Source organism: Panicum virgatum, chromosome 1N (genome assembly GCF_016808335.1).
Source record: "Panicum virgatum strain AP13 chromosome 1N, P.virgatum_v5, whole genome shotgun sequence".
Classification (NCBI taxonomy): domain Eukaryota; kingdom Viridiplantae; phylum Streptophyta; class Magnoliopsida; order Poales; family Poaceae; genus Panicum; species Panicum virgatum.
Window position 1 is genome coordinate 62381378 of NC_053145.1, and position 14006 is coordinate 62395383.

General features: G+C 51.8%; 4 protein-coding genes and 2 non-coding genes across 6 annotated transcripts; 2 read left to right on the forward strand and 4 right to left on the reverse strand.

Moving 5' to 3' along the window:
* The first annotated feature begins 1200 nt into the window (after positions 1-1200).
* On the forward strand, positions 1201-4100 carry LOC120653854 (galactoside 2-alpha-L-fucosyltransferase-like). Its single transcript, XM_039931539.1, has 2 exons — positions 1201-1534; positions 2235-4100. Exons 1-2 carry the CDS (start codon positions 1264-1266, stop codon positions 3689-3691), a joined length of 1728 nt encoding a protein of 575 aa, XP_039787473.1. The 5' UTR covers positions 1201-1263; the 3' UTR covers positions 3692-4100.
* LOC120653855 (photosystem I chlorophyll a/b-binding protein 5, chloroplastic-like) lies at positions 3946-6142 on the reverse strand. The gene is made up of 6 exons (XM_039931540.1): positions 5758-6142; positions 5534-5666; positions 4767-4879; positions 4499-4603; positions 4331-4419; positions 3946-4233 (listed from the first exon to the last, which is right to left on the reverse strand). The coding sequence occupies exons 1-6, from the start codon at positions 5970-5972 to the stop codon at positions 4100-4102; spliced, it is 789 nt and encodes a 262-aa protein (XP_039787474.1). The 5' UTR covers positions 5973-6142; the 3' UTR covers positions 3946-4099.
* LOC120657798 lies at positions 5179-5320 on the forward strand. Its single transcript, XR_005668334.1, has one exon. It is a non-coding gene; the product is annotated as a U4 spliceosomal RNA (small nuclear RNA).
* A 1286-nt stretch (positions 6143-7428) lies between the features above and the next one.
* On the reverse strand, positions 7429-8552 carry LOC120653856 (ethylene-responsive transcription factor ERF109-like). The gene has a single exon (XM_039931542.1). It carries the CDS (start codon positions 8396-8398, stop codon positions 7607-7609), a length of 792 nt encoding a protein of 263 aa, XP_039787476.1. The 5' UTR covers positions 8399-8552; the 3' UTR covers positions 7429-7606.
* Positions 8553-10790: 2238 nt separating this feature from the next.
* On the reverse strand, positions 10791-13111 carry LOC120653857 (alpha-amylase-like). The gene is made up of 4 exons (XM_039931543.1): positions 12442-13111; positions 12223-12355; positions 11334-12145; positions 10791-11246 (listed from the first exon to the last, which is right to left on the reverse strand). The coding sequence occupies exons 1-4, from the start codon at positions 12526-12528 to the stop codon at positions 10995-10997; spliced, it is 1284 nt and encodes a 427-aa protein (XP_039787477.1). The 5' UTR covers positions 12529-13111; the 3' UTR covers positions 10791-10994.
* A 593-nt stretch (positions 13112-13704) lies between these two features.
* TRNAA-CGC lies at positions 13705-13777 on the reverse strand. The gene has a single exon. It is a non-coding gene; the product is annotated as a tRNA-Ala (tRNA).
* Between the last annotated feature and the right edge of the window lie 229 nt (positions 13778-14006).

The following is a 14006-nucleotide window of genomic DNA, read 5'->3' on the forward strand; positions in this document are numbered from 1 at the left end:
CTCCCCGTCCCCGCACCGGCAAGGCCACACGGCAGGCGGCACCGTCCGTCCGACTTTTGAACTTTTTTGGGGGTCTCGCGTTTCGCCCGTACTAGCACGTTCAACGTCTACGCTTTGGCTGTAGCGCGTGCGGAAACGCGCTCCGAAGGCAAATCGTCCGGCGAATTTCTTGGCATCTTTTCCACCGCCGACGCCGCCGCATCTGGTGAAAGCGAAACAAACGGGGGCGCAAAAGCCCCACGAGGCCACGACGTCGCCTCGTCCCGGCTCTGGCGCCACGCCGAGGCGCTCCAGTTCCGCCGACAGCGCCGGGCCGACGACGCCCCCACTCCGCCGTCGTGCCATCACGTCCTCGCTCGTCGTCCCTGTTCCGACCCCACCTTCCTCACCTCAAACGCATCGAAACCCCCCTGTGCGGCTCGGTCCCCGCACGTGCCGCGCCCTGCTCGCCGGCATAGTGGCATCCCACGTACACCATGGACAGTTGGACAACGCCCGGGAGTCCCATTCCAATGCTCCCAAAAGCGGAAGACCAACCCACCACCCGAGCCTCATGACCCGGCCGGCCCGCACACACGGCCACACGATGACACGATCCGTGATCCGCGTATCCGGCGCCCCCGCTCAGCAGGCCAGGAACCAGAAGTCCAGAACCACTCCCCGTCCCCGCACCGGCAAGGCCACACGGCAGACGGCACCGTCCGTCCGACTTTTGAACTTTTTTTGGGGGTCTCGCGTTTCGCCCGTACTAGCACGTTCAACGTCTACGCTTTGGCTGTAGCGCGTGCGGAAACGCGCTCCGAAGGCAAATCGTCCGGCGAATTTCTTGGCATCTTTTCCACCGCCGACGCCGCCGCATCTGGTGAAAGCGAAACAAACGGGGGCGCAAAAGCCCCACGAGGCCACGACGTCTCCTCGTCCCGGCTCTGGCGCCACGCCGAGGCGCTCCAGTTCCGCCGACAGCGCCGGGCCGACGACGCCCCCACTCCGCCGTCGTGCCATCACGTCCTCGCTCGTCGTCCCTGTTCCGACCCCACCCTTCCTCACCTCAAACGCATCGAAACCCCCCCTGTGCGGCTCGGTCCCCCGCACGTGCCGCGCCCTGCTCGCCGGCATAGTGGCATCCCACGTACACGCACGCCCTCCCTCTCTATTTCAGCCGCGCGGGTCCGCTCCGCACCCGAACCGCGCCCTCCGTGCCGCGGCCGGAAGTCCAGAACCGAAGAACCCCCCGGGTCGACTCGGCTCGGGGCGCCGCGCCGCATGGACATCAAGGAGCGGATCCGCCGCTCGCCGCCGCCGCCGACGCCGCCGGCGGCGCCCGCGCCAGGGCACCCGCGCGGGACGAAGGGCCGGGTCGCGGTGCTGCCCCTGTCGGTGGCGGCGCTCGTGGCGTGCGGGGTCCTGCTGCTGCTGCTGCTCTCGGGCGGCTCCGCGGCGAGGAGGGGCGGCCAGTTCCTCGACGCCGATCCTGCCACCGCCAGGCCCTCCGGCGACGGCCGTGGCGGCCTGCACCAGGCCCGCCCGCGCGATGGTACGCCAGAAACTAAACTACATGTGCGTGGTCATCGGTTTGACCGTTTGCATCCGGTGTTTGGCTTCCTTCTGAATTCCCGAGTATATAACTTTGTATGGGCAGCGACGTGACATCTTGTATGGCAGACGTCACGTATTTATTGAATGTTTAGGCGCCATGACCTGTCCATACTCCTTCGTATGCTTCGAGGGTGAAAAAGTTTTCACAAGTTACCAAGCCTTTTGTTTCCTACAACAGTTTGAAGCAATTTTAGCTTATCGATCCTTGGGGAGGGATCGTCACTGTCACTGAAAATGTCTTCTCACTTCTCAACTCTCATGGCAGAATTTTTAGGCGCAGCGCGCGTCAAGTCTTACTCTGCTTTACGCCTGCAACGTAAACACCATTGCATATCAGTGTATGCGTGGAGTTCTGCATGCTGGTGATGTTTATTCAACGCCTGGCTGGTGTATACCTACTCTATTGTGCTACCCCATTTTCAGCATTTACTAGAAAATATTGAGTAGCATCTGAAATTCTACAACTTTTTTTTTACTGGAATGGTAATTGGAGAGAACTGTAGCTGTTTTCTGATAACCTCCACTATCTCGCATGTGTATCTTCAAATAATGATTTAAATTTCCATTTGTCTTGAAAAGATGGAAATTGAATTATCTACCTGAATTCTTGTTCTAAACTATTTACTGGCGGTTTTCAGGTGGCCATGTAACTATGGAGTCTTCCAAAGTTCAAAGGGACAAACTCATTGGTGGCTTGTTAGCTCCTGGTTTTGAGGAACAGTCATGTCTAAGTAGATACCAATCAGCATTATACCGTAAAGAATCGCCCCATTTACTATCAGCATACCTTCTGGAAAGACTAAGAGAACATGAGGTTCTTCAGAAGAAATGTGGCCCACATACAGAGTCGTACAAGAAAGCTATTGAGCAGCTGAAATCTGGTCAGGATATTGAGGTTGGAGATTGCAACTATTTGGTATGGGTATCTTATAGTGGCCTTGGGAACAGGATCTTAACTATTACCTCAGCATTTCTCTATGCCATCCTTACAAACAGAGTTTTACTTGTGGATGGGGATAAAGGCACTGCAGATCTTTTCTGTGAACCATTCCCTGAAACTTCGTGGTTATTACCGTCGGATTTCCCTATTAATCAATTTAAGAACCTCAATATTGGCTCCCCTGAGAGTTACGGGAAAATGCTGAAAACTGCAAATATTCACTCTGATGGTTCTTTTAAGGGTCCCAAACCTACCTTTATTTATCTTCACCTGGCTCATGATTATGATGACTATGATAAGCTTTTTTTCTGTGAACATAGTCAGCAACATCTTCAGAGGATCCCATGGCTGATCTTAAGATCTGATAATTACTTTGTACCTTCACTTTTTCTGATCCCAGCATACCAAGAGGAACTCATGAGGCTGTTTCCTCAGAAAGACGCTGTTTTCCATCACTTGGGACGTTACTTGTTCCACCCTACCAACGTTGTCTGGGGCTTGATTACAAGGTACTTTGATTCTTATCTTGCCAGAGCTGACGAGAAGTTGGGTATCCAGATCAGAGTCTTTGATACTGAAACCGGTCCATTTCAGCATGTCTTGGATCAGGTCCTTTCTTGTACACTGAAGGAAAATTTACTACCAGAGGTTAATGCACAGCAGCCAATTGTCTCAACCAGGAAAGTCAAGTCGAAAGTGGTTCTGATTACTTCTTTGAACTCTGGATACTACGAAAGAATCAGGACCATGTATTGGGAACATCCAACATCGAATGGTGAGATCATTAGCTTTCACCAGCCAAGTCACGAGGAGCATCAGGATTCTGATAAGAAAATGCATAACATGAAAGCATGGGCAGAGATTTATCTGTTAAGCTTGTCTGATGTTATGGTAACAAGTGCATGGTCAACTTTTGGGTATGTTGCTCAGGGTCTGAGTGGTCTGAAAACGTGGCTTATGTTCAAACCTGAAAACCACACTGTGCCTAATCCACCTTGCCGTCAAGTTATGTCCATGGAACCGTGCTTTCATGCTCCACCTTTCTATGATTGCAAAGCTAGGAGGGGAGCTGATACAGGAAAGCTTGTTCCGCATGTAAGACATTGTGAAGATATGAGCTGGGGGCTCAAGCTAGTTGATACGGATGAATGGTAGATAACTATGTGGTTTTTTCTTCTTCATTTCATATATGTACAGTACAAGCGAGTGCTTTCTGGAATGCAATTTTTTCTCGAACGTCTCGTATGTAATTTTCACGTATAGGTTCAACTTGTATCTATATTGGAGGTGAGATTTTTCCTCGTTTAGTTTAGTTAGAAATGGCACAGCATGCTGCTAGTTGTCGAGTACAAACATAGTGCATGTGGTCGACTACGATCAATTGCAAGAATCACAGTTTGTGAGCTATTGAAGTTCCATATTTAGCGTTCATCATGAATCATGATTGAAACATTTGCAAAGAGAAGAGCTAAAAGAATGCAGTTCCTGTTGGGAAACATTGTTATCTTTTTGTGCCATAGCACTGTACAGCAAAAACAAACGTTTGCATTGGGGGCAGAATTCTCAGGAAGAGATTGCGTGAATGATATTTTTGTTGAATGGGTCGGAAAGATGTGTCAAAAGGTTGTCGATGGGGCCAACATGAGTTACTGATGCTTGCACAATGAAGCCTAGCATGGCTACCATTGCCAACCTCCCTGTGACAGTAATAAATCACGTTAGCAAACTGTAAGTAAGTACTATATTGTTGGCTTATTTTCGCTAGCAAATTCAACTTAGAGGAAGTGAAGGTACCATTCTTGATTTCTTTCAGCTTCTCTTCATGTGCATTCTCTATATCTTTTGCGAGTCCTAACGGATTAAACAGTGGACCTCCTGGGTAGCTGTCGAAATACGAGTGAAGATTGTAATGAGCGTAGCGAAAGCAAAGTCTTGTCAGGTAAATAATGCTCCGGCACTTACCCTGGCTGTGAGCCCACGAGTGCAGCCTCTAGGCCTATGAAGGTTCCTTCCTCTGCTTGTGATCCCGGATTGATGAAATCCATGTACCTCTTGGTTTCAGCGAATCTGCCGGGGATCAGAGTTACACATAGGAAACAATTCAGTCTTGTTTTCCGTGAAGCCAGATCGGAGTGTTTGCCATTTTAAACTTCTGGAGCCATTGGAACTTTCTTTAACCACTGACGAAAGTTTTTAGGTTGTATATGCTTGCTGAATTAGAGTTACCCACCCCATCAGGAGAAGCTGAACGAAGAAGAGTGACGTGGTGTTGGCGAAGTCAAATTTGGCTGCACCTGCCTCGAACCACACTGGTAGATCCCGGATCCCTGATACGCGAAGCAACTGCAGACAGCAATAGAACACGTCAGGATGGAGCCCTTTTGTTCTGCAGATCGTTAGAGCCCATGTGAATCTTGCCTGGACTACTAGGCCCATGATCGATTAGGGCGTGAAATAGGCAGGGAAGGCCAAACTTGGCATTTGGCAACTCTATACTACTTTGATTTGATTTCTGGTCGAGCCCGGCAGACACACAAGTACTTAGGTTGGTTAGCTATTTAGTTAGTGCCACACCGCCTGGATTAGCAGACGCGCGTCTCCAGGGGTGTATAAAGCCAGGCTGTGGGCGATCGTGGCAACCCATCTTTGCGCTTGGGGCAATGACGCAGCTAGTGAGGTTATACCGAGGCGCGTCAATTGCTGGTTGAAAACTATTTCCAAACCCCCTCTGTGGCCCGGCCACAGAGAATTTCTGGAAGGGCTCCCTCTAACCAGGGTAAAGCCCTACAATTCCCAATTTCAAATTTTATTCACATTCGATTAGATTCAGATTCAGGAAAAATACTACGCGCTGCTTGTCAGTTTTTATATATTATAATGCTGTGCTCTCAAAATGTATTAAAATCTTCCCTCAAGAAAATTATTAAAATCCCTATCTCGCTCCCTCTAATTGCTGAGGCGAGTAATAAGAAAACGAGATCGGCAAGGGTAACTTACGTCGGTTACAAGGATGCCGGCGACCCCTGCCATGGCGAACCGGCAGTGCACGAGCTCGGCCTGCACGTACCACTTCAAGGCAGCCGGTTCCTCCCCGAGCCCCAGGGGATCGAAGCCGAAGTCACCCGGTAGCCTGCAATTCAGAGATGCTACTACTACTATCATCTGGCAAACACCATCGCCTGCAAAAAGCCAGCGTCCGATCAGAGTTTCAGATAACCGACGTGCCGTCGAGGTGAGCAGGCGGGTCCAGCCCGGGCAACCAGGTCGCGCGCTGGGCGCTGGCTCGGACGACGACCCGAGCTCTCGGCGACCGCACGCGGTGTGCTGATGGCACGGAGAGCGCGCGCCGGCTCCAACCAGTGAGCGCCCTTGAGGAGGCTGTGCAGGTGTGCAGGGCTCCCCAATGGCTGTTAGCTGCTGTTACAATGGACGCCATGGCTGCCACCGGGGATGTTGCTCGCCGGCTGAACTAACTAATGGCCTGCGATGTCCCTTCCTCTTGCTTGCTTGCTTGCTGTTGTCTTTTGGGGGACTTTGGTGGATGTACGGAAGAAGCTCTCTCAGTCTCAGGCTCTCAGCTCTGGATATGGAATTAGAGGTGTTCATTGCTTGGGTACCGGGTGGATGGAAAAGCTCTCAGAAGGACCAAAACTGTTTGCGCGGGGTGACGAGATCTTGGGCCACATGAATCTGTGGGAGGCCGAGGCCAGGACCTGCTCTCCTGGATCTTTTTCTTCGATTGGGCCTCCAGTTGGGCCGTGCTCGTCTGCAAAGGTCATTGGGCCTCCAGCAGTGCCTTTGGATTTTTTTCTTCACTTTATTTAATTTCGACAACAAAAAATAATTTCGAGAAAGGAGATTTTTTCACCCGTTCGCAAGTTTTTCCCCTTCCGAAGTTACGAAAGTTTACCGACACGTATATCCGAGTTGATACGAATTTTAAACTAGTGAATACAATCGTGCAAGCACCACCGGCCATCTACTTGCACGAATGATTCGAGCGAAGCACATGGGATCCTGAGTTCCTGACTCTTGAAGAAAATGTTTCTATTTTTCAATCAAAAGTTCTAATAATAGAAAAATAAGAAGAATCAAATTAATTTAAAAGTCCAGAGACGTCGAGGGGAATCTCCTGCTTGTGATGATCCACATAAGATCAATCGCTCAAACCTACTTGATATCTTGGCCGGACGCCGACCAGCTTTCGCGGAGCGCGAGACGTGCCTTCCGTTCCGCGTACCGACGTACGCGCACGGCGCACGTAGAACAAAAGGAAGAATCTACCTTATTTTTTGGCTGTATGTTGTACCTGCAACAATACTACTACTCCGAATACAATCTGCAGTCTGTTGCCAGCTCTGGGCGGTGCTGCGCGTACCTTACAGAGAACGGATGACAGATCGGAGTTGCTTGTCCGCACGCATCACTGCACAGCGCATTCCTTCCTCCCCTTTCTTTTCTTTTTTCTTCTTCTTTTCTTCAGTGCCGCCCGTGGTCAAAGGGAACGACGGTGAACGAGTGAGACCAACGGCAGCTTCTGTTTTGATCCACGGATTAGCATCCTCACGTCGGTCGTGTGGTCAAAACCCCAAAAGGCTGTGTAAAACCGTATGAAAGCGATGGGTGGCGAACAGTTCGACCAAGCATTACAGGCAGGCAGCTGACTAGCTGAGTGACCTGCTTGCTGCCATTATCAGCTAAGCAACAAAGAACTCACTTTACGTGTGTCTCCATGTCAAAAGATCTCGCGAAAGGTGTACTTCTTCTTTTTTTTTATGTGCATGCCATAATTTTAACTCGATTTATTGTGCAAATATTAAAATATCCAAATAAATTTGTTAAAAATTAGACTCAAATATTACTAATTATATACCATAAATATTAATTTAATATATATTTAATCAACGTTGTTTCTCGAAAACCGAAAACGAGGGATGGAGATTAGGATCTAGCGACACTGGTTCTTTCTATAAACTTCAGCTCGTATTTTAATCGCAACGAAATGGATATCAAGGAATCTCGCGAGAGTGAAAACAAAAAGAAGAATTGACGAATGACGACGCTGCTGGCTCATGGCATGGACGACCAGAAGCTGCCGTCGTCCATCATCATAATCTCGTTCAACCCGTCCCAGATGTCCTGCTCCTTCGCGGCGGACCTTGCGCTCTGCTGCCCGGCCGGCGCCGGCGCCACGTGCACCGGCGACGCCGCGTTGGACCCGCAGTTCTCGTGGAGGCTCTCGGGCAGCGGCTGCGGCGGCAGGCGGTGGTACGTCGAGGTCGGCGCCCAGGAAGATGCCGGCGCCGGGGCCGCGGCAGCAGCTGCAGCCTGGGCGGCTGGGAAGTTGAGCTTGGCGCGCTGGCCCCGGAACTCGACCGCGGCGATGTCGTAGGCGCGCGCGGCGTCCTCGGCGGTGTCGAAGGTGCCGAGCCACTTGCGCGCGGCGCGGTGCGGGTCGCGGATCTCCGCCGCCCACTTGCCCCACGGCCGCCGCCGCACGCCACGGTACTTGCTCACCCTCATCCTCCTCCTCCCTCGCTTGCCCACGCCTCCGGTGACCGCCCGGCTCGCCGAGCACTCTCCCCCGTCCTCGCTGTCGCTGCTCGACCCGGTCCCCGCCGCGGCGAGGGGCTCGCAGCCGCCGGCGCACCCGTCCGCGCCGCACCCGGCGCACGCCTCGGCAGGAGCGGGGGCCGCAGCAGCCACCGCCAGCGCCGGCGCCGGCGCTCCCGCCTCCTCCGGGAGCAGCGCGGGCACGGCGTTGTCCCCGGACACGACGGAGATGAGCGCGCGGAGGAGGAGCGAGTTCTCCTGCTCGGCGTTCGGGAGGTGGAACCCCCCGCGCTCCAGCCTCGGCGCCATGGCGGGAGCCGGGTGGCGGCGGCTGTGGCTCTGCCCCTGCGACGACGTGGCGCCCGGTTGGTGTCGCGGGGGAAGTGGCGACGCGCTGGGTGGTCAATCTCTGTCTTTGTCTCGTGATGATTCGCCTCCTGATGTGTTCAGGGTGCCGTTCGCCGTGGCCCGTGGATTTATATACCGTGAGAGCACAGGACGACGTCATGGCATGACCGCGAGCCACCGGCACGAGGCGCACGCGGAGTCCCAGCGGCGGGGATTGCCGCACGTTCCGGTCGGTCATGGGGTGGGAACGGAGGCGAAGAATTAATTAAGATACGGATTACCAGCAGAGGAGCGAGCGCCCTGCCACAAAGTGGCGCGCTTTAATCTTTTTTTTTCTCTCTTTTAATTTGGGGAAATTGTATCTTAATCTGGTGGCGAGGTTCACACACCACTATCACATTGTGTAATCTGGCGTTCTTATCTTATGATTAGCGCAGATCATGAGCTCGATCGGCACACGTTCATTTCGTGCTGCCGCACCGCAGCTTTGCATTGTGTTCAGATGAAGCACTGCCATTGAAGCCATTTCGATCTTTGATTAGCAGCATGCCGATCTCCGGATGCTAGTGGTCGCTCTTAGTTAATCCGGGTCAGCGTTTTTTGTTACTCAAATCACTCGCAGGGCTGAAAGTCTGAACCAAGATGAAACCATCGCATGAATTCGTTCGAACAAAATCAAATTTACATGCTTGCTTCGTCGTATGAAGAAAGAAATTCGGTAGAAAAAACTGTAGGCTTATTACTAGTACTCCCCGTATCCGGCAGTGTGGACTGAGACCGAGTCATTTCTCTTCCTGTTCCTGCCTAGCCTGTTTCCACAGCCGGTGCGCCGCTTGGGGTTGGGGTTGGCCTGGCCCCCCTAGCGGACCGAACGCTGAAAACCCATATGCACATGTGGGGAGGAGAGGGTCTTGACCAGGCGTTGAACTGAATAAACTGCTCCACAATAGAGAAGTCAGAGCGGGCCCGCGGTGGCGCACCGGCATGTCCGGAGAGGTCGGCCGGCCCACTCGGCCAGGCCCACCCCACCAACTACTACTACTACAGCTATGCATGGCATGCGAGGCCGGCGCTGCGCGTCGCGTCCTCCTCGTCGGCTCGTCGCGACGTCGCCGTGGTTGAAGTCGGTGGGCGCAAAAAAAGATCAGGTTTGGATCGGCGCAGACGCACGGCGTGCCGTTCCTGTCAGGTCGGCCAGCGGGTGGGCCTGCCTTATCAACTTGTCACGTCGACCGGGGCTCGTCCAAAGCTACACGAGTTCGTGTCCGTTGACAATGTAGCGCTGTCAGTCGCCTACTCGCCCGTCTCTGAATTTCTAAATTTTCTCGGCCTAGTATCTCTGAATTTGGCCCCAAAACGAAATTGTAAGCTTCCTCGTAAACAAATACTCTCTCTGTTCCAAAAAACTAGTCAGACATTCAAATTTTGTTCCAAAAAATGTCATCCCACCATTTGGGCAATCATATGGGCCCACAATGGATAGGAAATCCATCCACGCAGCATGTGATTTCCTTAATTGAGTGATTACGACGCCAAAAAATTACTGATGGCGGCAGCTAACCTCCTGCATCAGCCATGTAGATTTCCTTAATTGAATTATTACAACGCGGGATCTCCTCCAACCGGTAGGGGCTGCATGGTCATTCTACTGTCTCACTAATCTGTCTGAAATTTTCTAGGGTGACTAGTTGATTGGGACGGAGGGAGTACTCAGCAAAAGGGGCACCGGTTATAGACATCTACGGAGTACGAGCTATATCCGAATTTTATAAAATACTCCCTTCATTCTAAATTATAAGTCGTTTTGATTTTTATAAATTCATAAACTTTTTTAGATGCATAGTAAAGTCTATGAATCTAGAAAAAACTAAAACGACTAATAATTTGGAACGGAGGGAGTACTTTGCTATTTCTAGAGTTGAGCATCTCGATTGAATGTGCTCCAAAAATCATGTCCATCGAAGGAGCTCAACAAACGAATTTTGATTACACCAATTAGACTCAGGAATCACATAAAATAGCTGTAATTATGATGCTGGATCCTTTTCAAGACATAAAATGTTTGAGACAAGATAATTAGTTTACCAAATAATTAATTAAAAGCGGCCATAACATAATTATAAATCCAGGATAAATTCACTGCAATTAGAAATTCAAGTACAAAGACCTAAGCACCACTGAATTTTATTTCATCACCTTCCATACATGCTACTTTAAGAGTAACAAACGGGAACAAAAAAGAAAAAAGAAAAAAAAAAGGTGGGCAAGAGGAGCCAGCACCCAGGTGTCATGAAGCAATCGTGAAAAACTATGTGGTAGGTACCGTTGCTGGATACTAGACTGTAGACACGTATAGTAAGAACCATGCACCATTTCATATCTAGTGAAAAAAATTAGTACATGTCATTATTACTCAATTATATAAATATGTATGCCTCTCATCCTTTCATTAGTACTTGATCATCTCGCATATAGGTGGCAGTTATCCCGTATTAGGTAAGAAAAACTTGCAGGTCAAAACTGCAAAAGTTCTTCGTGCCAGAGACACAGATTTGGCTCAGATTTTCTCCCAAACAGCGTAGCCATCGCCGTGCGCCGAGACCTGGAAGCCTTCGGGGATTAGGTGCTCACAATCGAATCTCGATCCGATCTTCACGACGACCTTGCCGTCGATCTCAGCGAGGTAGAGGTCGGCGTCGGCCTCGATGATGTGCAGCTCGCTGTCCGGCTGGATCCCGTGGCGGTCCCTGATGGACACCAGGTGTGCGATCTCGTTCTTGAGGCCCCAGTCGAAGAAGTGATCGTAGAACTGGAGAGGAAATCCAAAAAATTCTTCAGTGATCACGATCATGCGCGTGTCAGTTTAGAGCTTAGAACATAGGGTAATATAACTCACGATCATTGGGGTGCCGGGGTGCGTGAGGATGTAGGCGTAGCCCTGCATGACCTTGTCGGCGGGGAACGGCCACATGTGCTGCGTCGAGCCGGTGTCGTGGTTGTCGATGAAGGTCACGGCCTTGGCCGGCCACCACCCGATCATGCCGGGCGCCTTGCCGTCGGCGCCGCGGAGCCGCCACAGCTCGCCGTCGACGGCGACGTTGAGGATGCCCTTGGTGGTGAAGTCGAACGTCGTGGCCGGGCTGGACCTGCCCACGCGGTCCACCCAGTTCACCAGCTCCTGCCGGTGCGCGTTCTGGTCGTAGAAAGGCTTGCCGTCGCCGCCGTACGCCAGCGAGGTCCATATCTCCGCGACGGCGAAGCTGGGCTCGGTGTTGTCGATGTAGATCTTGGCGACGTCGGCGGAGTAGCCCTTGGCGAAGTCGAGGCGCCAGGCGTCGAAGCCGATGTCCGTCTTGAGCCAGTTGAGCCAGCCGATGAGCTCCTGCTGGACGCGCGTGTTGAGGTGGTCGATGTCCGGGGCGCCGCCGAAGTCCGCGCCGGTGTCGGGGTTACCCGTGCCGTCGGAGTAGGTCCGGTCGTCGCTGCAGATCATGTGCGGGCCCCAGTCGAGGCGGGAGTCGGGCGTGCCGCCCTCGAACATGCAGTAGATGCCGCGGCTGTCTTGGTGCTCCGCCGTGCGGTGGTTGATGACGATGTCGGCGATGACCTTGACGCCCTTGTCGTGGAACGCCTCGATCAGGGACTTCAGCTGCGCCTCGTTGCCGTACTTGGACGCGTCGAGATCGTACAGGCGCCCCGGCAGGTAGCCTGTGGACGTAACAACGTAGATCGTACTTGGTGATGCAGGTGGGAGCTGCAGAGTAAAACAGAGCTAAGGAAAGCACCTTGCTCGGCCAGAGAGTGCGACGCTGGAGGGAGCCAGACGTGGGTGATGCCGGCCTCGGCTATGTCTTCCACCTTGCCCATGAGGAAGTTGTACCATCCTCCGTTCTGCTTCCATGACTCCCAGTTGAAGCCCTGACGGAAGGTAGCAAGAATTCAGGCTCAGTCCAGACTATTGCAAATCCGATAGGAGTGAGAGTGACGAGTGACAACGATCTTACCTGAAACAGAACTTGCCCGGCCGCCGAGTTGGACGACAGGCCAAGAAGGGCGATGAAAAGAGCCAGTAAGAACCCCTTGTTCGCCATGTTTTCTAGCTCTGCAGGTGTGTATCGGAAATGGAGGAGATGGCTCGATGGAGCTTGCCGGTGCGTCTGGCCAGGTATTTATAGGTGACCATGCCGGAGCCCCAGCGATCAACTTGCAGCCGTCCTGCGGCGGCGTGCCTGAGCTCGAGCGGTGCTTCAGGACAGCGCATTAATGCCGGCCGGACGACGACGGAATTTGTCATCGGCCGGTGAGCCCGTAGGCGACCTAACGGCCGATGACGGAGCCCTCTCCGAAAAGGCAGCACCGGTCAATACGTATTTCAGTTACTGCTGCGGCGGCCTGCAGATAACGTGAGCGATCTTCAAGCGTCTACGCGGCGGAGCTGCCTCCACGCCATTGGCGGGGAAAGAAGATGATGGCGTCTGCCGTCTGCTGCTTGCCTGCTTGGTGTGAGTTCCGACGACGACGCTGATCGAAATCGACTGCGAATTGCAAAAGAAATCTGCACGAATGTTCAAAACAGAAGAAGCAATCGACATGTAGTACTGTGCAAGCTGCAGTTCTCCATCACTTGCGGTAGGATCTACACGTTCGTTTCAGGATATGGTGCGTCTCTCGAAGCGGATAACTCTAGGAGATGAGCTTCGAGCCCGAGAATTTTCCAGCCGGCAGTCTGAACCACTCGAGGGCTACTGTACCCTACCATACCCGGATCAAAAGCAATTCGTGGAGTTTATCCAGAGCTGTATTCGTTCGAGAACCATAAGTGATCCACGTCGATTTCTTGGCGAGGATAACGTAGGGCACAGCAAAAATTGGCCGATTTAATTCGGTTGGTACTCCAAGGAGAAAAGGAAATATGGAGGGGCATTGCCCTGCAGTTGCAACTCTCCGCGTCCTTTTCGAATCCAAAGGACCTTTTTCCTGGCCATTGCTCGAGCCTGTCATAAGCACTCCCCATGCCTGCAAGGCTGCAAGGACTAATTGTCTGATAAGTTGTTAGATGCCATTTCAGGTTTTAGAAATCTGAAGTGAACCGGACCAACTCAAGTTCTCAACTGAATGCGCACAAGAGTTTTGGATCGCACACTCATCAGGGAATGTTTGATACCCTGAACACCTGAACACAGTTCAAAAAAAAAAAAAACTCATGCAACTGCCAAAAAAAAAAAAAAAGAATCATGTACCATATAAAACACAAACGAGAAAAAACATGGAGACGCGGGGAATCGAACCCCGTGCCTCTCGCATGCGAAGCGAGCGCTCTACCATATGAGCTACGTCCCCTGCGATGTTATGGCATTGGATTGTAAATTATATATCTACTTTTTGAGGAGATATCTTTCTTTTACTTGCATCTCCTTTTATCCACTGGACAGATCTAGCCAATTCCACGCCATCCCAGCAATCTACGTTATCAGCTTCTTCAAGTGTTAATCGAAAAAAAAACTTATCCAAGTGTTGTTGAAATCTATTTCAACAGGGTGGAACCAATAATACAAATCTTAGTAGTTCA

Excerpts from the sequence above, each read along its gene's own strand:
- LOC120653856 (XM_039931542.1), bottom strand. The coding sequence starts at position 8,398 with ATGGCGCCGAGGCTGGAGCGCGGGGGGTTCCACCTCCCGAACGCCGAG.
- LOC120653857 (XM_039931543.1), bottom strand. The coding sequence starts at position 12,528 with ATGGCGAACAAGGGGTTCTTACTGGCTCTTTTCATCGCCCTTCTTGGC. Across the intron at positions 12,356-12,441 it reads CCGGGCAAGTTCTGTTTCAG|GGCTTCAACTGGGAGTCATG; the intron begins GTAAGATCGTTG and ends ACCTTCCGTCAG. Across the intron at positions 12,146-12,222 it reads GCACTCTCTGGCCGAGCAAG|GCTACCTGCCGGGGCGCCTG; the intron begins GTGCTTTCCTTA and ends TTACGTCCACAG.
- LOC120653855 (XM_039931540.1), bottom strand. The coding sequence starts at position 5,972 with ATGGCGTCCATTGTAACAGCAGCTAACAGCCATTGGGGAGCCCTGCAC. Across the intron at positions 5,667-5,757 it reads CCTGCTCACCTCGACGGCAC|GCTACCGGGTGACTTCGGCT; the intron begins GTCGGTTATCTG and ends TCTGAATTGCAG. Across the intron at positions 4,234-4,330 it reads GCTGAAAGAAATCAAGAATG|GGAGGTTGGCAATGGTAGCC; the intron begins GTACCTTCACTT and ends TTACTGTCACAG.
- LOC120653854 (XM_039931539.1), top strand. The coding sequence starts at position 1,264 with ATGGACATCAAGGAGCGGATCCGCCGCTCGCCGCCGCCGCCGACGCCG. Across the intron at positions 1,535-2,234 it reads CCAGGCCCGCCCGCGCGATG|GTGGCCATGTAACTATGGAG; the intron begins GTACGCCAGAAA and ends GGCGGTTTTCAG.